Genomic DNA, 21,530 nt, shown 5'->3' with positions numbered 1-21,530 from the left:
TTCAACTTTCACCTTTGGCCTACACTATTGGTTGCAACCATTTATATTATAGGGGTACTAATATTATTCTAAAATTCTCATTTGAAAGATATTCTTTATTATGTGAGATTTAATAAATTGAATAATTAGTTAAAATAAGCATGCTAAGCCAAATAATAAAGTTATGCAAGAACTTAGATATATGTACAAGAAAAAAAATACTTCAAAATTTATAAATTAATTTTGTCACCTATCAAAATTGGAAGAGGCAAAGTGCCATAAACCCACTTCCTGTTCAATCGTAGGCTTCCGGATTCGTGTTGACTGACCAGAGTCCACGAATTCGTCGGTAAAATTTTGCAAAACTACCCAAACAAATTAATTAAAAGAGGTATGTATGGAATCTTTTATATTTTAAGAATGTATTTGTGTTGTTTTATAAAACATCATTATGTTTTACACTGTCAAATACTGAAAGTTGCACCTGAGGCCTGTGTCAAATCCATCGCTGTGAGTGTGATGATAAGATTGGTATTGGCCATTGATGATTTAGCATTGTATCTGTATCTGTATCTGTCTTGTCACGTACAATCACCATCTCTGGTTGTCGCATACGTTGGGGGGTCATGTGCAAGTCGCGGTTAAATATTGAAGTGGGCCTTTGAAGTCAGCGTCTTGATGTTGATGGTTTCTAGATTGGTCTTGAAGGTCTTGACGTCGGGTGCGGTGCGTAGGTTCTGGTCGAGTTGGTTCCATTCGCGAATAGTCTTTGGATAAAGCGAGTGCCTATAACAGTCTTTGTTTGTGGTGATTATGTTGTAAGATAAGGCCCCCGATTGCCTGGTCCTGGGTTGACTGGATGAATTTGTATCACGAAGATGACATTTGATGTTACTTGGTATGTACCCGTGAGTTTCTTTGTAGATGGTCGTCAAGCGTAATTTGGTCCTACGGTCCTGACAATGTAATTGTACAATGTAATTGGCCATCATTCATAGTGATATATGGAATACATGAATAAACCAAATACTCTCTGTAAATCATCAATAACCGATGTTGCTTTATCAGGACTACAAGCTGAATACAACAAGGAATGGTTCTCATGTGTTAATAATTCTGTCGGTCCGTGTCACGTCACTTCCGGCCATGTTTCCAAGCATCTCAACGCAAATAACATCTTGCTTGACTCTCAACACGGGTTTAGGGAGAGGCTGTCAACGGTAACACAACTAATTACATCTTGCCATGACTGGTCTTACACTCTCCAAAATCGCGCCAAGCTGACGTAGTGTTGCTAGACTTTAGCAAGGCGTTTGATAAAGTTCCACATCATCGTTTATCCGCCAAACTAAACTTCTACGGGAGACTACGGCATCAGAGGTCCGACTTTGGAATGGGTCAACTCCTTTCTGCACAACAGAGTACAAGCTGTGTCAGTAAACGGTTCTCACTCCAGCTGGGGCAATGTTACATCAGGTGTACCCCAAGGATCGGTACTTGGACCAGCCCTCTTCCTGTTGTACATTAATGATATCCAAGAGAAGATCCAGTCAAGTATGCGCCTGTTTGCAGATGACAGTATTGTGTATCGGGAGATTAAGAGCGAAGAAGACCATCGCATCCTGCAGAGAGATCTCGAAGTCCTCGCTGACTGGTCGTCCACCTGGCTTATGCAGTTTAACATCAGCAAGTGTGCCATTCTCTCCATCACCAAGAAACGCAAGCCAAGCATCTTCCAATATAACATCCTTGGACAGCCACTTGTGAGAGCAGACCAGCACGAGTATCTCGGCGTTACCATCTCGCATGATCTCCAATGGAGCGACCACTGCAGTAAAATCACCAAGAAAGCGAGTCGCACCTTGGGTTTGCTACGCCGCACCTTATCTCCCTGTAATCAAGACGTCAAAGCCAGAGCCTACCAGGTGCTTGTACGCCCTCAGCTTGACTACGCCGCTGAAGCCTGGAACCCGTATACCATCACTGTAGTTAATCGCATTGAGCAAGTTCAGCGAGCTGCAGCACGGTTTGTCTTCAGAGACTTCAGAAGAACTACATCTGTGTCAAGCTTGATCAACACCTTGGCTGGGACCAACTTCATACCAGGCGCCTGGCATCACAGCTGACCATGTTCTATAAGATCCAACATGGCCTGGTCAACATACAACTGCCGCACATTATCCAACCAGCAACATACATAGGTAGACACGACCATCAATTGAAATATTCCATACCAGAAGCCACCATAGACTGCTACAAATATGCATACTATCCTAGAGCCGTAAGATTGTGGAACCAACTACCATCAGCGACAGTGTTAGCACCATCTTTAGCCACTTTCAAGGAAGCCGCCCTACCAGCTGTGAGGGGGATGAAGGTACCTGTTGGCTCAAGACTCCTGTAAACCACCACAGCAAGTATGTTTTTATCCCGCACCCTAAGTTTTTCGTTTGGTATGGTCGTTACTTTTTCTTCACCTACACTTTTCTGCACTTTGCCTGTTGACGTCACTTCTGCACCATCCTAGTATAGCTTTTAAAGCTGCAAAAGGATTCACCTTTGAAGATTGAAGATGATGTTCGAGTGAAAACAAGTCCCTGATTCGATTTTTGTTGATGATTTCTGTCATTGGTGTTATGTAAATTTCGATCGCAAATAGTCAGTGAAATCAAACACCCGTTTCTAAGTCTTCAGAGTGGAAGAAACTTACTTGATTTACCGTTTATATACTGACAAACTTAAAATTAAATTCCATGGTCGAAAGTGTTGTTTTTTCCGAAATTGAAGGTCACTCCAGCAACATCGCTATGTAGCCTCCTTCACAGCCGGTTTCTGTTGTTCATAACAAACCGTGAGCCACATGCAGTTTGGGCCTGAGACTAGAGATAGCCCGGATGTCCGACCGACAGAATAGCCCAAAGCTTGGAACTTATTGTAAATTTAAAACAAAATATTAATTGAACATGAAAATTATGACTTATTATGTTACCTCGTTGAAACTTCCTCCATAGCACATCCACACGGGAGTATCACTGGAGGTTGACTTGAGTGCTGGCTGGGTCTGTCTAGTCAAAAATTAAGTTGGGGCTTCTGGCTGGTCAAACTTTTACTGTCGTCGTCGTGGTCGGGTACAGGCACCACAGCACAGGGAACCTGTTCCAAATTGCAATTGCCTCTGCAAAAAATGACTGCTTCATGATGTCAGTGTTACAAGGAGTCTCATGTAAAACAAGCTGGTTTTCATGCCCCCTTCTGCTCCTGCTTGGTTTTGGCTTGAAGTATTTTGACCCATCTATAGCTTTAACCGGTTCATGATGTTCTTTTTTAAACATGTTCATGATGTTAAATGGATCCTTTTACTTCTGCTTACGTAATTACTATTAGTACCCATCCATCAGTGTCTTTATCTTTTGGTCAAAATATCTCCTTTGTGGATGTACATATTTTTTGTTGCGGACGTACACCAGGGATTCAAATTTGGTGCCGATATAGGAAGAAAAACATATCATCCTTGGAAAGAATCCAAGACAGGCTGCTCGTTTTTGTAAGAAAGAATATTCAAGGGATAAGGGAACAGTCACCAAACTCCTCTCAGAACTGGATTGGGAAACACTTGAAACTAGAAGATTGATGCACAGATTGTCCTTGTTATACAAGATCCGCCATGAGCTAATTGACATTTGCATGAGTAAATACCTCACACCAAACCCAAAGTCTAGCAGACCACATAGCTAGAAATACATCAAGCCAGCAACCAGGATTGATGCGTATAAGTACTCATTTTTCCCTGCATCAATTGATCTATGGAACAAACTTCCTGCCCAAGTAGTGGAAGCAAAAACATTGCAGGGCTTCAAGTCATCACTGCGCAGCCATTGTAGTGATGTTGAACTTGGGACTTTACATTAAGCAATTTTTTCTGCACATCTCCATGCGAGTTCATTGGTAAAGTTGACTTTAATATGCTTCAAGCACAACGTCGGCTTACCAGAACCAGAACCCGAGAACCGGTTCTCCTGAAGATACTCGCTGGATTACAACTAGGAGAACCAAAATTGGTTCTCGTATAAAGCTTCCAAGTCTCAGATCGCATGTGTTATATTTTACCTTTCTGCAATGGAAATATGATTTAATCCAAAAATATAATTCTGAAATGTTGGGGGAAAGGCATTTTAGCTGTCAATTTATTGTATGATCAAGAATGGGAGTCCATGGCCCATGGCATGCATGCATGTACATGTACTTTCAATGTTTTATTTATATTACGGTACTTGACCATCCCATAAATAATAGATGTGACCTTGTTAGCGTAGTAATGAAAGCGTCTCCATTGGTTGTATTCGCTGTAGAAGTGATGATGTAACAAGATTAATTACCATACCATAGCAATAGATGAATACAATTTTCGAAAATATTGCCCTGCACTACAACTTTCACGCGAGGTTCCCGCAATTGATTGTGAATTTGAACCCCTGGACTACAAATTGTAATATTTCAGCTTTCACATCCGCAATGATGAAATGACATCATTTCATAATACTGAACAGGGATGCAAAATCAAGACACCTCATGCAGAAAAAGTCAGTTTAAATCAACTTTCAAAATATGCAAACTTTATTTGTTTGAAACCAAAAGAAGACTTTAAATAAGGTGGTTAAAGATGGCAGTCATGGAATAAAGAATAGAGCACGAAGTGCGATGGAATTGCAACTCCGATCGTCGATGTGAGGTCAGCGATCGTCACGCTTGCAACATGTGGACGTAGATGGCAGCAGCATTTTTCTTTAATTAGCATATTCGTGACGTCATGTTAACGTAAGTCTCCACAGCACTACGCATATTTTTTTTAGGTAGCTTTTAGTACTATCGTGGTGGCAGCAGCATTTTTTTTCACTTTTCTAAAATGGCGGCGCCCAGGGTTTAATGACAAATTCTTCAATTTATCAATATTTCATGAAAATTTACCAAACAAACGGATACAGTAATGACAGTTAATATTTAAAGTACATGTATAAATGGTCACAGTTATAAAAGAAAGAATAAAAGAAACATAAACAAATAAATTGTAGCAATATTCAATATTAATGGCAGCGGCCGTGACTTATCAATGGCGCTGGCGGGTAATACACGGGGGAAGCCGACGGTGACGCCACCTTTTTGCATTGCGCTGGTATACGAGTTGCAACGGCCTGTGGCAGTTTTGTGAGTAAACATCTGCAGCAGAGGTCAACTTTAACATTTGTACTGAGTGAAAAATAAACTGATTTTCTTGAAATTAGCAGCAAATTGTTTATATATTCATAGGGATTCAGAAAAATAATAGTTTGCTCTATCTGCAATTTCAAATTACTGAGATAAGAGATCAAAACAGTTTCAATAGACATAATTACGGAACTGCCCAGTTCTTGAAAGTTAACATTGATGCTGTAGTCATCAAACAATCCTTTGGTGCACATCTCATAGCACTCTTAAGGGGGGTACTACACCCCTAGCCAATTTTATGCCTATTTTTTGCATTTTTCTCAAAATTTATAGCACATTGGTGACAAGTAAGATATGTATATTATAGGGGCAAGGACTACAACTACTGTGCTGAAAATTCAGCAACTCAAAGCAAGTAGTTATTGATTTATTGATCAAATATTGGTTTTCCCTCATTTTTGACTGTAACCACACAACTGCTGTCTGTGCTGAAATAAAATTTACAGTGCAGTAGTTGTAGTCCTTGCCCCTATAATATACATATCTTACTTGTCCACAATGCGCTATAATTTTTAAGAAAAATGCAAAAATGGGCACAAATTTGGGCAGGGGTGTAGTACCCCCTTAAAGCATTGACTGGCTCGTTCAGTGCAATTCAAATCACACCCCTACAGGACTCCTAAATATTTTGAGGTCTTGAGGAGTGTGATTTGAAACACTCCTGGAAATTTCAAAAGACAAGGCTGTGTGTAAACTGAAAATTTTACAAGAATCACTTACCTAGATATTAAACAGATATTGGAAGATTCACATTGTCGTAGCTCATATTGATTTTAGCATTGTATTTGCTTTTATTCCTATTGCAGACCAATTTGAACTTTACACAGATTAATCAACTTTGATCAACCATGTCCAGCATGGAGCAATTTAGTTTTGGGGTAGACCCAATATCCTGTCACGCTTGGAATAAAGACAGAACCCGTAAGTACATGCTCTTTTCCACTTTCTTATATTTTTCCACTTTTTTAGTATATAGCTGAAACACAAATTCATAGCTAATCTGCCTGTTTTAGCTATGACTTAAAAACTGTTTCCACTTGCAAATTCTGTGAAAGAGACAAATGTACTCTTTGAAGATGTCCCCCATACCTTCATGTCTGCTGAGTAGATCTTGAACTACTGTTTACACTACCGCTGTTATTTATTTATTTATTTTATTTATTCCATTTCTTCGGTGGAATGGTTCTAGAGGTGAATTTACACATGTGTATCCCAGCCTACATGTATTCACTGGTCTTTAACATGTTTTTTTTTCTATTATTTTTCTATTTCAATATTTTGTGCAATTATTTTACCTGTGCATGAAGTCTAATAAATAAATAAGATTGAAATAAGTAAATTTGTCTCATACTACATGTGTTTAACATTCATACTTGTATAATTGTTTATACAGAGATTGCTGTCTCTCCCAATAACCATGAAGTCTATATCTATTCCAAGAAGGGAGCCAGCTATGAGAAAATAGCAACTTTAAGAGAGGTAAATATAATTGGTTCAAATAAAGAAAGCTATGTACAAATGTCTATACGCTAGCAAAGTGATGTAATAATCGGATTAACTACCAAGGTGAAAACAATTTTTGAATATATCGCGCTGCACTACAGTACACACAGGTTACACTCATCACCTGTGTATGTCTGCAATCATAGCTTGAATACAATACCGGTCTTTTCAAAGATACTAATCTTGCAAGTGAGCAGCATGATATGGTTCAATGCAGAGGTACCACGTAAACGTACCAGACTACCAGTGCAGTGCAGTTTATTCAAAAATTGTTTTCACCTATTGCTATGGTAGTTAATCCGATTATTACATCACTTCGCCAGCGTATAAATTGTTAACAGATCTACACAAACAAGCGAGTTCACACACAGCCATACTAACATATTGAGATCACATTATCAAATGCTAGTAGTAGATTGACATACAGATGACATCATTAGTTGTTAATATTAAGTTATATGCTATAGATGTATGATAGCTACTTCAAATAATAACAATAATAAGTAATCTTTTCATGTATTTCCATATTTAATTGCAGCACACTCAGCGTGTCACCAGCATTGACTGGGCTGCCAACAGCAACCGTTTGGTCACTTGTGGCTCTGTAAGTATATTGTGTCATTCCTCTTCTAAGCAAATACAACACTAATTTTTTTTTAAATTACAATTTTGCAGTAACATTGAATAGCTTCATTTCATTCAAAGTTTAATGTCAGTATTTGGTCAATGTTGTACAGGAAAAAACCCCAAAATATCCTTATAGTCCTTACTGTAAGTGCTTTAGCAATAGCAAATTTCCACTTGATTGAATGACTTGTTACAAGTCTAAACATTCAGCACTTGAGTATAGACCACTTGACATGTGACGTCATTGCCTGGCAGTATGCGCGCAAATTATGGCAATTTCCATTGTCCTTTGCCCTGCAGTGTGCGTACCCATCATAGTTTGCTCAGGGCACATGCATTTTAAATCGCCCACTACACTTCATAGTACAAGAAAGCCATTGAATGATGCAGCGGTTTGTTCAAGCATATCAATAGACCAGGCATTTGTTGTTAAACAATGATGTCAAGTGGTCTATAGGCTAAATTATTCCTCTTCGGGTTACTCTTAAAATTAGCTTTAATCACAAAACAAAATATTGGATATCTATGAAAAATAAATTGCACTAGATAGAAAAATATTGCACAAGTGGCAGACGAGTGCAATATATTTTTCAACTGAGTGCAATATATTCTTGTATCACACAAAAATAAACCATTTAATATTATTATTATTCTTTATATCAGACTGACTTGGAAAGTAAGTAAAAATAAATATGATTTGATCAAACTCAGTGCAAGTGTCATGCTGTTCAGCAAAATGTATGCGCGTACATCATCTGCGCATACAATGGACTATTGGAGACATTCTGCAACACTCATATCACTAAAAGAAGGCTTAAACAAATAATAATTAATATTATGACCATTAAAAGCATTTGCAGCAGATCCATTTGAAAAACAGAGAACTTGCAACATGATTTATGCCAAATAATTGTCTGTGTTGTTTTGCTGTTTATTTATATGGTAGTTACACACACTTCTTTATTCAAGTAGAACAATTCTTCAACCTTTCATATTTGATTTACACTCTGTTGTAGGATCGTAATGCATACGTATGGAGTTTGAATGGAAACAATGAATGGAAACCAACGCTGGTAATTCTACGTATCAACCGAGCTGCCACCTGTGTCAAATGGTCTCCTGAAGGTAAGTGATAGGGTTATAGGTTGATAATCCTAGGGTCATTAGGTCAGCCCAATAAAAGTATTATCAATCCTTACTTACCCTAACCCTAAACATCACCCTAAACCTAACATATGTCCTAATCCTAAACCTAACCATAACACCGATTCTAATCCTAACTCTTGACACTCATCTTAGCCTAACCCTATCCCTAACACTAAGCCTAATATTAACCTTAACCTTAATCCTGACCTTAAATGCCCTAACCATTTTTGGATAACCCTTCAGACTAATGCTCACAGTGATGGTACTTCGCTGAAATGTGTATAGACCTTTACTATTAGACATTAACTAACTGAAACATGTGAGTTTTACAATGGACTGTTTCAGTAAAATTAATGATGAATTTCCTTTATGAAATAGCAATCCTGTTATTGTGGGATGTGCAATAGGAAATGCTGGTCAAGGAAAATTACATAACATTATACAACAATTGATGAGTCATGATTGGTTGACTTTCAGCATTTGCCCCGCCTCCTGATAACAAACAGTATTGTGCATATATTAGGAAATTAGAAAGTGTGGAATGGGTTTACGACAAATTTGGGACAAAGACAGCAAATTATTTAACATACAAAATTTTCTTACAGTCATGGAAAATCAGGAACAAATGAAACTTAGTCCATTTTGTGGCCCAGAGAGAGAAGTCATTGAACAGATTGCAATACCCAAGTGATTGAAGAATGAAAAACATATTTTTTTTTCAATGATGAATTTGAAGGAACATCAGTTTTAAAAATTTAATATTTTAATCAAATACATGTAGGTTGATGTCATGTTTATTGTTAGGTCATAGAATTTATTATACAGATTATACTTATATATACTGATCTCCCTAATTGGTAAATTATTTCTCAGGGGAAAATAAGCAGATGCACTGCAGGCAAATTACCTTGGGTGCCCTATGCCTTTGCCTCAATTCAAAGGTGTAACTTTGGACACATTTTTAGCATGTGATTGCCCTAGCAAAGGCCAAAATGAATTTTTTACCCGATTTATTTTCAAATTATACAACAAGATGGGAATCGGGTTAAATTGTTATATTCTATACATATCTTGGATGTATTTGTTGACAAAAATTTAAATATTCATTATTGTTGTTTTTTATCCTTTCTATACGAGTCTATGATCGATGAGGAGGTAATTATATGATGGTTTTGGTTTGCTTTTTTTCTTCAGAGAATAAATTTGCTGTTGGCAGCGGAGCTCGCCTCATATCTATCTGTTATTTTGAACAAGAAAACGACTGGTAAGTGTTTGTTTTTGTTATTTCATTTTATATTCATTCTATAGTTTGTACAAGTCGTAATAGGTTAGACTTAATTTGTTTTTTGTTACTGTGTGTGTTGCATCTGGGCCTCATTTTACAAAGTCTTACAATCAATCTGGCGATTGATCTACCATTTATAATCAACTATTAAGGTGGTACTACACCCCCTGATAAATTTTGTGATGAATTTTGCATTTTCTCAAAAAATAACTACACTGGTAACAAAAGTTATGTATATTATAGGGCAAGGAATCCAATTACTTCACTGAAATTTCAGTGATTCAAGACAAGTGGTTCATTATATAATGTTAAGAAATGAGGTACATTCTATCGGTAAATAAATAATGTACCACTTGTCTTGAGTCACTGAAATTCCAGTGTAGTAACTGGATTCCTTACCCCTTATATACAGAACTTTTGTTACCAGTGTGTTACTATAGGGTATATTGCTGATCCATTAATTATCCTTTTCTGGTGCATTGTGGGATAGAAAAGGGAGCAAATTAGCGATCGATTTGCCCCCTTTTCAATCCCACAATGCACCAGAAAAGGATAATTAATGGATCAGCAATATACCCTATTTTTTGAGAAAAATGCAAAAATAGTCAAAAATTTATCAAGGGGTGTAGTGTAGTACCACCTTAAAGCAAATGTAAGATCGATCGTAAGTCTTTGTGAAACTAGCCCCAGTTACGTAATCAATCCACAATGTTACAAGTCTCGGCTATTATGACCTAAATAAAAGGATAATGGAAATTATTCTTCGAGAATGTCATATAACAGGAGAAGACATATCCAGGGCTTTCCCTTAACATCCATATACACACCAATTGTTACTACTTTACATTTGTGTAGTTAAAAAAGATTTGAGCAGTCATCCATCCGGCGAGTAAAACTTAGATCAGTGTGAGCTACGATCAGCTATCCAAATGTCGAGTCGAGAACTTTTTTTGAACTACCACTAATAGTTGATAAAAAAATAAAAACAGTTATAGTCATAGTCAAAATCTACGCTTGTGCATGAAATTGTAGGCACAGTTAATGCATTTTACAGCACTCCACTGTAACAATGTTGTGTGCTCATTACTCGTTGACTGCCGATAAAACGCCCAATAAAGACTTAGTCACCGGACCGCGCCGGCCAGTTAAAGTACATGCCCTATCACACCATTCCACACCATACATAAATTCTCCCAGTCACATTTCCCAAATATGAAATTAAAAAAAGTCAAATTTTAATTTACTTCTTTTAAAGTTTGGCAGAGGCGGGGTTCGAACTCACGGCGCAACGCTTAGTACTCTATGAGCCTAGCGCCTTAGACCACTCGCCACTTGTCTTGTTATTCATTTGAAACTTATTTAAAAATATAATCGCTACCACGTGACAAGCAAAGACAGAAAACGTATTATATTTTGGAATTTTATCATTAATGTGTATTATAATAGAGCTACCATTATTTATATTGTTGAATTCTCAAGCGCATCATTTCAATTGGGTTTTATTCCTAAAGCCCGATACTGACTCCACCTGTACATTTTAATTTCATCGCGGGATGCTGAGATGTTTGAAAAGCATCGCAGCATCGCATACCGCCATGCGAGTGGAGTCAGGATCGGGCTTAATTCAACCACCAGCTTCCATGGTTCGATGTAGAGAGTCTTTCCTATTCAGAGGAAATATTGCAATTACACACCTTATTGCCTTTTAACAATAACCAATGACACTAGCACGTAATTCCAGTCAAGCACCAATCTTTAATCCTATTGTTGAAGAGGATAATAAGCTTATACTTATGTATAGCATTCGTAAAAAAGCTTAAGTCTTTGTTTGCTTTGGTTAAGTCCTGTTCAAGTGGTGGATTAACCAACAATTAACAATGAGAGTACATTCCTGATCCTCGCTCAGTTGGCGATGATTTGAAGTGACCGCCAATTATGACCATTTGATATTTAATAGGGGCCTACCAGCAATGTGGAAAAAAGAAATAATGTAGTGCCAAAATAATGTACCCTTTTACGGAAGGAGCAAAGTTTAACAAGTTACAACTCCGCTTCTGCAGTACTGAATGTCAGCGGCGAATGTCAGGTTATTATTTCCCAGTCTTGAAAAAAAATTGCAGGCAGAGGTGGGAATCGATCTCTGTACCTCCCGGTTAAAAAGCACTGTGCAAAACCACTAAGCCAACTAAATATCTGTCGTGAGATGCTTGACATTAATCTTTGATATTGCTGAATGCAACAAATCGCGAATTAAATCAGTAATAAAAGAAGTAGATTCTTATTTAGCGGCCAAATTGGATAAAAGGGGAAATATTTGTCCCTGCTCTAAAGAAAATATAGGTTAGAAAATTATCAAATAAAATTAAATTAAAAATTGAGACTTTATATTTATTTATTTCACAAGGCGGCATTTTCACAGACAAACACTGTATACGCTAAAAACTCGACCCTCATTACTAGATGATGGCATAGCTCAGTGTTAGAGCATCAGACTGGTAATGTCAATATCGTTGGTTCGAATCCGCCTGCCAGCAATGGTTATTATGATTTTAATGCTACGCTACAATTTGTTCAATTTTTTTTCATTTATTTATTTTTTCATTTATTTATTTATTCATTCATTCATTCATTTTCATTTTCATTCATTCATTTATTCATTCATTCATTCATTTATTTTTATTTATTTATTTATTTATTTATTTAAATAATTTGATATATTTGAAAGGGGTATTTGAGCAATTTGAAATTTTTACCCCGTGATAATCCTATGGGGTCATTTTGAACCCACTCCTCCCAAATTGCCAAAACCTATGAGTTTAAATCATACATAATGATCAGTACGTCAATCATGAGTGAACACCGGTTGGTCACTGCATTTATTTGGGAATGGGTAGGCACTGCAGCTTGATTCACCATAGGCCTATGTTGTTGTTGGTGTATAAGTAATGGGCCTTGCAATTGAAATGCCTCAAGCTTTTAATCCGATATGCAGATTATCTATTTGTTTTCATGAATTGGAAGACATTCTTTGATGTATTACTGAGCTCAATGATCTGAAATTACTGGAGTGTGAGGTCAGCATAGTATTTTATTAACAGAAAGTATAGAGGCCCTGCATGAAATTATCGATTGACTCCAAACAAAGGATTTGAGCCGGTGTCCTTCACCGTAGTTATGGCGGAGTGCAGTCCATTCAATCAAATGTTGTCATCAACCTATTTGATTGCAATCATGCTTTTGTTGAATGCATTTGAGTAGTCCGCCATATTTACGGGATGATATGTCACATGCAAGGCCTCTATTCTCCAAATTCATTTCCTAATGTATGTGAGAATGATACAATAATGACATGATGAACATAATCATTGATGCATCAGTTTTAAAATAGACTAAGTTTCATGCCCATACGATAGTTTTTAGTAATTTGACCTCAGATGACCCCTGGGTGACCTTGGATGACCCCAAAATGATCTAAACTTATAACTCTAAATGTTGACTGTACCACCAAGTTTCATGCCCATACGACAGTTTTTACTAATTTGACCTCAGATGACCCGTGGTGACCTTGGATGACCCCAAAATGACCTTCAAAAATGTTGTTTTAAATGTTGACTGTACCTACCAAGTTTCATGCCCATACGACACTTTTTAGTAATTTGACCTTAGATGACCCTGGGAGCGGACCCCGGTGTCAGCTGACTTTCATACGAACATAAACATCTTCTTGACAGGACAGAACTACACCCACCCTCCGAGTTTGTGCCCCGTACGCCCTAGTTTCATGCCCATATGGCAGTTTTAGTCATTTGACCTCAAATGACCCCTTGGAGGGGGCCCCGGGTCGGATGACTTAACGAACATAAACTTCTTCTTGCCAGGACAGAACTACACCCACCCACCGAGTTTGAGCCCCAGCACGACCTCACGACGGCCTCACATTAGCAGTCACAGACAAAACCTAAATCTACAGAATATATCCATTACTCGTCTCGAAAGAGCTCAAAATAAATAACTTAGAAAATTTTCTTGATGTCCTTTAACATGTTTCCATAGTTAACCATCGTTAGCCATGGATATCTATGCTGTAGAACTGACCGGTGACTAAGTCCGATTTATTGGGACGTTTATCGACCATCAACGAGTAATGTGAATGGGGTGGCTGGTGATTGTGCTATATATATACCCCAACATTGCTTGGAGGAGAGGGAGGGGGGGGGGCACAAATCTTCAACTGTGAGCAATATGTATACTTGGCATAGTGTGCCTCCATTCTCATTGAGTATTCCTGATACATAATGTAGATACATATCCAGAAGGATTGAGCTCCTTCCATGGAAAGTGTTATATGCATCGGAATGAAAACAAACAGTAGAAGGGGCTTTAGATACTCCTGCTGTTGATAAACATGCTATCATCCTCTCCTCTGATCTTCCACCTTAAAAGCTACCATCTAAACCAGTCACTTATTCATTTTCTTCAACAGGTGGGTAAGCAAACATATAAAGAAGCCTATTCGTTCCACTGTAACCAGCTTGGACTGGCATCCTAATAATGTACTATTGGCAGCAGGTTCCACTGACTTCAAAGCAAGGTAGGTAACATTACACTAGCAAAATAGAGGGGAAAACATTAAAACACCACTTACAAGTTGAAGCAGTAGCTAACCATAGGCTGGTGTATCTGAGTGCACAACCCAAGACAAATCTGGTGTAGATTGATCCAACCAGGCCAAAGGTTCTGGTGGCAACTTGTTGTGCTGTAGTATGTCTCATAGACATACCACCTAGACCTATGACTGCCCATCCCTGACCGTGGCAGTAGGTGAAGCCACGTATCCAAGGTGATTTTGGTCGGGTGGTCGGACGCGGAGAAATAAGCGTTCATGTATGGAGAGAAAGACGCGCTCGTTTGCGTGATTGTTACGCCATTATCGCTCGCGTCAAATGCAACATGTTCCATAGACGCGAACATATCTGCTTGCTTGCGTCCGGTATGCGTCCTTGTCAACTTCGTTGCTAAGCAGTGTCGGCTTCACTCACGCCGAACCAAAGTCACTGGTCTAGGTACTTGTTTGTCTGGGGTATGTCTCCTCACAAGTGCCGCCACACTGGGTTTCGCAATGACCTATTACACTTTACACTATTGCGTCGCCAGCATATGGCCAAATCGCACTTCTAGATGTATGTGTATTATGTGTATACACCCTGCAGAATTAGGTTAGTGCATGCACTTAAAATCTGCCACTGCAAAACCCAATGGGGTTACTCTCAACTTGAGATGAGACAGACTATAGTCATGTTACCTTTTGTATAGATTATAATATGACCCTTTAAAAATGTATTGAAAACAAAGCACCAGATGTCCCCAATATGTATATCTGTGTTTGTTTATTTCCTTGCAGAGTCTTCTCAGCTTACATCAAGGACATTGAGAAGAAACCCAGTCCTACACCATGGGGAAGCAAGATGCCATTTGGAAGCATGATGCAGGAATATGGTGGAGGAGGTAGGAACTCATAAGAATTCTCAAGTCAATGAAAGTGTAATATTTTATATGTATATAGCCCTGGTTTAAACATTCCCAGTAAAAGGGGGAAATCCTCTGATCCATTATTTAGTCTTGCTTTTGGGGTGGGTAAATATTACTACTTTATATCAATTTTCCAGGAATAACACGAGAATTCAGTTCTTGCGCAATTCTTAAGACCAGCTATTCATGCCAAGATTTGGTAAACAACCAACTATTCATTCATGCCAAGATTTGGTAAAACTATATGCCATACTCATTCAACATTTGATATTACTTTTCCCTAGAGAAGTCCTTTTCTGAAAAGGACTTCCATGTGGAATGATTAAATCCTATTCTTGTTCAACATTGTTATTTATTTTATCCATCAGGTGGTTGGATTCACAGCGTGACCTTTGATGCCCCAGGTAACCGTCTAGCCTGGGTAGGTCATGACAGTACCGTCAATGTTGTAAATGCAAGTGTTGATGTTGGGGCTGCACAGATCATTCGAACCAATCTGCTTCCATTCCTCAGCTGTGTCTGGGCTGGGCCTTCTAGTCTGGTTGTAGCAGTAAGTATTTGTAGCATCGTTATTAGAGGTTTTATGTTATAAAGCAATCAAGTTAGCTCAATTTCTGAAGTGTTAGACTCTGGTTCATTGGTATTTGGTGATGCAAGTTTAATCCCGCCACAGTCCCAGCTTGTTCTTATGACTAAATAAGCTAGGCACCGGAGTTTCGCGCGATTTAAAACGGCAAAATGCTCGGCCGGTTTTTTATAAAGCGCGAAAATGCGCGAAAATTCAAGTCAAAAAGCGCCAAATGCGTTTTCCACCACTTTTGTATCCATTGATGAAGTCACACGCAATTCAAGTAAATCAAGTATGCGAATTCTGCACCTATTTCACACGTGCTAGTCCGATGTTTTTCTCTCCATGAAGTTGATACATTATGTGAACAATGCAAATTTTATGTGAAAAGCTACTACTGTACTGTACAATAAACATTTTAATGCATAACTGTACTTTTTGGCGTCCAAATGTTGTTTTTGTCATGAACTGATTCGTATATCTCGCGTGCGCTCTGTGACTTATATCCTACCCTTCTTCGCTCAATCAATTATGCATATGATTAATGACGCCACTCATACATACGATCGATGTAAAAATTAACTACCACACATGGTAACACGTCATGGAAAAAATCGGACATTTGCATATCACGGAAGGGCTTCCAGGGAGGATATTGTGCTGGTCTGGACTCACGTAAACAGGCGCTGGGCCTGCATCAAATGGAATATTGGTGAATTTACATTGAAAAGTAGTGTGTTTGGCAAAATTCTCAAAATTCACGATGGACCACCAAAATCGCGATGGACCCCCAAAATCGTGCTGCTTATTGTCTCAGTTACCAGGGAGCTGATCTTGGCTACAATGGCATGTATAGGGTGTGCGCTTCTATTAGCTGTCAGGCCCAGATGGGCACTAAATGGTTTATATGGTTTGTGACAATGGTCAGGGAAGTGTGCTGAGGCTTGTGGATTTATGCTTTTGCATACCACATTATAAATCACTGTGCTTTATTTTTAATAAATGCTTATATGTGTACATCCATTTCAAAACTATGCACTTGTCGGCTGCTGCATGTGTCTCATTTCACATAATAGCTAGGAAGAAATACCAAACTCATCTCAAGTGGAGGTCACTTCCAACATCCCTAAGTCATAGGTTTAAGGAATGTTCTCTGTATTCCTAAACCATGTGATTTGGGATGATTTGAAGTGACCTCCACTTGAGATGATGAGTCTGGTATTTCTTCCTAGCTATTATGTGAAATGAGACACATGTATGTAGCAGCCGACAAGTGCATCGTTTTGATATGGATGTACACATATATGTTACAATTTGTGTGTAGGGTTTCTTTGTTATCTACCTTAATAATACATAATAATAATAATACACAGATTTAGAGAGCGCTTTTTAAATGAAAAAACAAAGCGCTATGGAAAGGAAAAAATACAAGAGGGAGGAAACATTAGGTGAATAGGTGAGTTTTTAGGTTCTTTTTGAATGTTTGAACATTTGGAGAGTTACGAATGTGGGAAGGCAATCCATTCCATAGAACAGGGGCAATGATGGAAAATGCTCTGTCACCAGCCAACTTGTGGGATCTTGGAATGGAAAGGCAAGTGGCAGCAGCAGAGCGCAACGTGTACTCAGAATGACGGGTGTGAAGGATGGAGGACAGGTATTCAGGTGTTGATGAAGCAAGAACCTTATAAACATGAATGAGAGTGCGGAACTGGACACGTTTAGCAACTGGAAGCCAGTGCAGACTATGAAGCAAAGGAGACGTATGAGTATATTTTGGTTCTCTGAAAATGAGTCTGGCGCACTTGTTCTGGAGAAGCTGCAGGCGGGTGAGGTTAAGCTGTATACACCCATTTTTGGAAGGTCATTTTGGGGTCATCTGAGGTATACCTTCATACCTATAATGTTGTTTCTTTTCATCCATCCATCACAGGGTCATGATTGTGAGCTCTTCCTATTCTCTGTTAATGACACTGGCAATATCACATTTGTCAATAAGCTGGCTGTGGAGGCCAAATCTAACAGTGGCAAACTCTCTGCTATGGCCAAGTTCCAGCAGCTAGATCGTAAAGCTACCACAGAACAAGACACGGCTAAGACATCCACTCATCAGAACTCCATCACGTAAGTTCACGGATCCCTACAAAATAATTTCCTGTACTTGTTGAATAACCGGAAGGGTGAAAATATTATATCTGGTGCAGTCTACTGACAATTTGCGCCACAAAACTCAACAAATGGCAGATGTTGACCATCTGTCAAATAATCTACTGCTGATGTAGTTTCCAACTGCTATTGCTTGGCTGAGGCTGACATAAATGCGATTATCTCAAAATATCAAAATTGATTTTATGCTATCAAACTTTTTGTTTTAATTGAGAGATCTTTCATGGACAGGCAAAAGTTTAGGTGTAAACTAATGTAGGTAAGCCAACGAAAAGAAACCCTGTTCTACGGGCCTGACCGACCCAGAATTTGCATTTTTGGGTTTGTTTTTTTTTTTTTTTAATTTTGCTAAATTCGTTTTGGGGCCCAAATTGATTAATTTTGGCTGAAATTTTTTAGAAAATGATGTTCGTAAAAAATCTTCGGTTTTGATGAAATTTTAGGGTAATTTTAGCCTCCAGAAAAAACCCTAAAAAACAAGCAAAAAACGCCTGACCAATCTACCCTACTTGAAAGGTCCGTCCGCCCGTTTTTCATCGTCTAAGAGAATCTATTTGCTTGTAGCAATATCCCAGCAAAGTCAAAAATATTTTCAAAATGCTTTAATTAAGCATGCTATGGTTTTGGTCAAACTGTTTTTATTAAATTTAAATATTGGGTTTAGATAAAGGTCATGAAAACATTTTTAAAACGTTTTATATACAAACAAACTACAATAATATTTTATAAATTGATGTCAAAATGTTTTTTTAAAGTATATTTTGGTTAACATTTTTCAAAATATTTTGTCAACACTTAAGTCAAATTATGTTAGAACAGTTTGCAGCAAGTTTTCCAAAATATTTGTGAATATGAAAATGGGTTATACCCTTATATGCCCTTTATATAACCCAACATTTGAACATTTTCAGTAAGAACGTTATAATGTTTGCTGCGATGTACGATTGTTTAATATGTTATGATAACAATTTTCGTACTTGTATTATTTTTTCAACAGTCAGCTGTCCATTCACACTGGTGCCAAGGAAGCTGTGACTAAGTTGACCTCTACTGGAGCGGACGGCCTGATGGTCACCTGGAACTACAAGTCCTTGGAATCTGCTGTGGCAGGCATGAAAGTCTAGAAACACTGAGGACAAATGTTTCTTGAAGATCAATAATTAAAAAATAAAGATTAAATCTTGAAAGATTTAGAAAATAAGTCAAACCTTGAAAGATTAAAAAGGTTTTTAAAGTATATTGAGTTGAAAGGGTACTTGTTGAAGATTATGAAACCCTTTTATCATGAAGATGATTATATGGAATTGTAATTTAGTACTTTTGATTTGATGTAATTCAGGACTATTGTATTCCCTTGTATAAGGATATTCTCTCTTGGACAAATATATGAAAAGTTATTACAAATGTTGCCAAAAATATTTATTGATATTAAATTAATAAGCATTTTGATAACCAGTTTGATTATTCATGTAGGAAAACCAAAAATTACTTATTAGGTTTACTAGTACTAATTAGATATGGGATAAAAAAAAACCATGTTAGTTCTAGAGTTTATGGTAAAACAATTTGGAATTTTATTTCTTCAAATTTGGGCATTGGTCAACACTATTCTTGAATCTGAGAGGTGTAAAAAGACAACGTTTCAACCTGCTGAACCAGCTTAACATACACTCAATATATAGTTCCTCTTGGTATGGTGGGTATCCAAGCTTGTTGTCCCTTTGCACAACATTTTGGGTACACACATTATGTGCATATAGCACCCGGATTGGCAGAGGGGACATTCAGTCTAACTGCACACACTGATGTGCACAATGGTTTTTTGATACGAGCATCATACAAGTCTCCTTTGTGAAACTAAAAGTATTTAAGAAACTAAACTTAACATGTTGGTTCTTTTTTTTTGATGAGACAAAGTGCAAGTTCCTCAATCAATCCAGCAGCTATTCAGTGTCTACACAATATAGTTTATCCTGTCATTGCAAGAAAGTAAAACCTGAAATAGCTGCCTTATGTTATTTGAAGATAGAAATCCATGGGGTAGTGGTTTTAAATTTATTGACTGTTTTCCTGAGTAGCCATCTTGGAAACCTCATGACGTACTAGGCAAATATAGCACTGGTTTCGTCACATCTGATACCATTTGAGCCAGGTAACCCAATATAGCGACTAAAAGTATGAAAAAACTGAGCCAGTTCTAGACAACTTTCTTGCAAGATCCTAGATCATACATCAATAATAATAAGACTTCCCCCTTATGGCAACTATGATAGGTTCAAACTTATCTTGCATTCACATGACAACTAGTAACATCACTCAGTAACACAGTGAAGTGAACACTGTTTGCCATGACATGCTTGCACATCTATGATACTGTGCCCGTACACTTTTGTGAGGACCCAATTCAATTGTGTAGCACCTCCCATCTGTATATGGATTAGCCTATATGTTGATGACAGCTACAGTTGGGTTAAATAAGAACCAATGGATAGGTTCCTTGTACTACTTTGCTACTGACCACCTGTATTAAATCAGGCACCCTAAAAAAACGACATGTGTAATCAAAAACTGCAATCAATGCTTGGCTGAAACAGAGGGACAAGCAAAAATGATGTATATGTAATTATGTAACCAATCCAATGATTTAATCCATTTCAAAGTTGTATGTACATGTACAATGATATCTATCTGTCCAGTCTCATACAACTGTAACCTCATCAAGAAAACTGAATAAAAGCATATACATTCCATACATATTTCTGATTTGAGTATTATTTTTGTCTTTTTTGTTTGTTTTTCGTTGTAAGGATTAAGGTTTGACATGCTGAATATCAATAAATTGGATAACTGAAAATTGAAGTCCGTACAGGTAACTTAGAGGAAAGTAGACAAACTATACACAGGGTCAATAGCAGGCATGAGAATTTCCTCTTTTTTTTCCCCAAATTTCAGCGTTTTTATATCTTTTTAGCCTGTTTTTGAGCATTTTTGCCATACTTTACGCTCCTTTTCCTTTTTTTTCCAGAGTTTTCCTTTTTTCATTGAAATGTATGCCTGCAATAGTCGTAGGTAATTAAACAAACTATACATACAGGGTCAATAGTATATGCAATAAACCAACCGGAACGGTATAACAATTCAAATGGCAGCCATGCTGGAGGACAGTTCTAAGATGACAGAGGGTCAGGTCTCTAGCTCGATTCCACAACCTCATACCTATCACACGTTTTATTGTATTATCATTTTCCCATGGTACTAAACTCCTCAACAAAAGTTTGGAAAGTTTTTTCAAGCATCTGTATCTCAAATTATTTGTGACATATTCATATCGTGTTGCATATCAATAGATAGCTACAATTCAGTATCGAAGTTACGTAATGTTACTATGTCAACGGGATCACGCGCTAGAGTAATGAACCACAATCGAAATGATCACCACATAAAGTATATGGCACTCGAAGGCAT

General features: G+C 37.7%; 1 protein-coding gene across 1 annotated transcript; it reads left to right on the top strand.

Annotated features, from left to right (window-relative positions):
- The first annotated feature begins 256 nt into the window (after nucleotides 1–256).
- On the top strand, nucleotides 257–20,821 carry LOC140151359 (actin-related protein 2/3 complex subunit 1A-A-like). Its single transcript, XM_072173671.1, has 11 exons — nucleotides 257–370; nucleotides 6,048–6,162; nucleotides 6,635–6,720; nucleotides 7,283–7,348; nucleotides 8,388–8,496; nucleotides 9,712–9,781; nucleotides 14,286–14,393; nucleotides 15,204–15,307; nucleotides 15,700–15,881; nucleotides 17,833–18,023; nucleotides 19,063–20,821. Exons 2-11 carry the CDS (start codon nucleotides 6,090–6,092, stop codon nucleotides 19,187–19,189), a joined length of 1,116 nt encoding a protein of 371 aa, XP_072029772.1. The 5' UTR covers nucleotides 257–370; nucleotides 6,048–6,089; the 3' UTR covers nucleotides 19,190–20,821.
- The last annotated feature ends 709 nt before the right edge of the window (nucleotides 20,822–21,530 follow it).

The sequence above is a fragment of the Amphiura filiformis genome, chromosome 4 (genome assembly GCF_039555335.1).
Source record: "Amphiura filiformis chromosome 4, Afil_fr2py, whole genome shotgun sequence".
Lineage (NCBI taxonomy): Eukaryota > Metazoa > Echinodermata > Ophiuroidea > Amphilepidida > Amphiuridae > Amphiura > Amphiura filiformis.
This window is presented reverse-complemented; position numbering and strand designations above follow the sequence as displayed.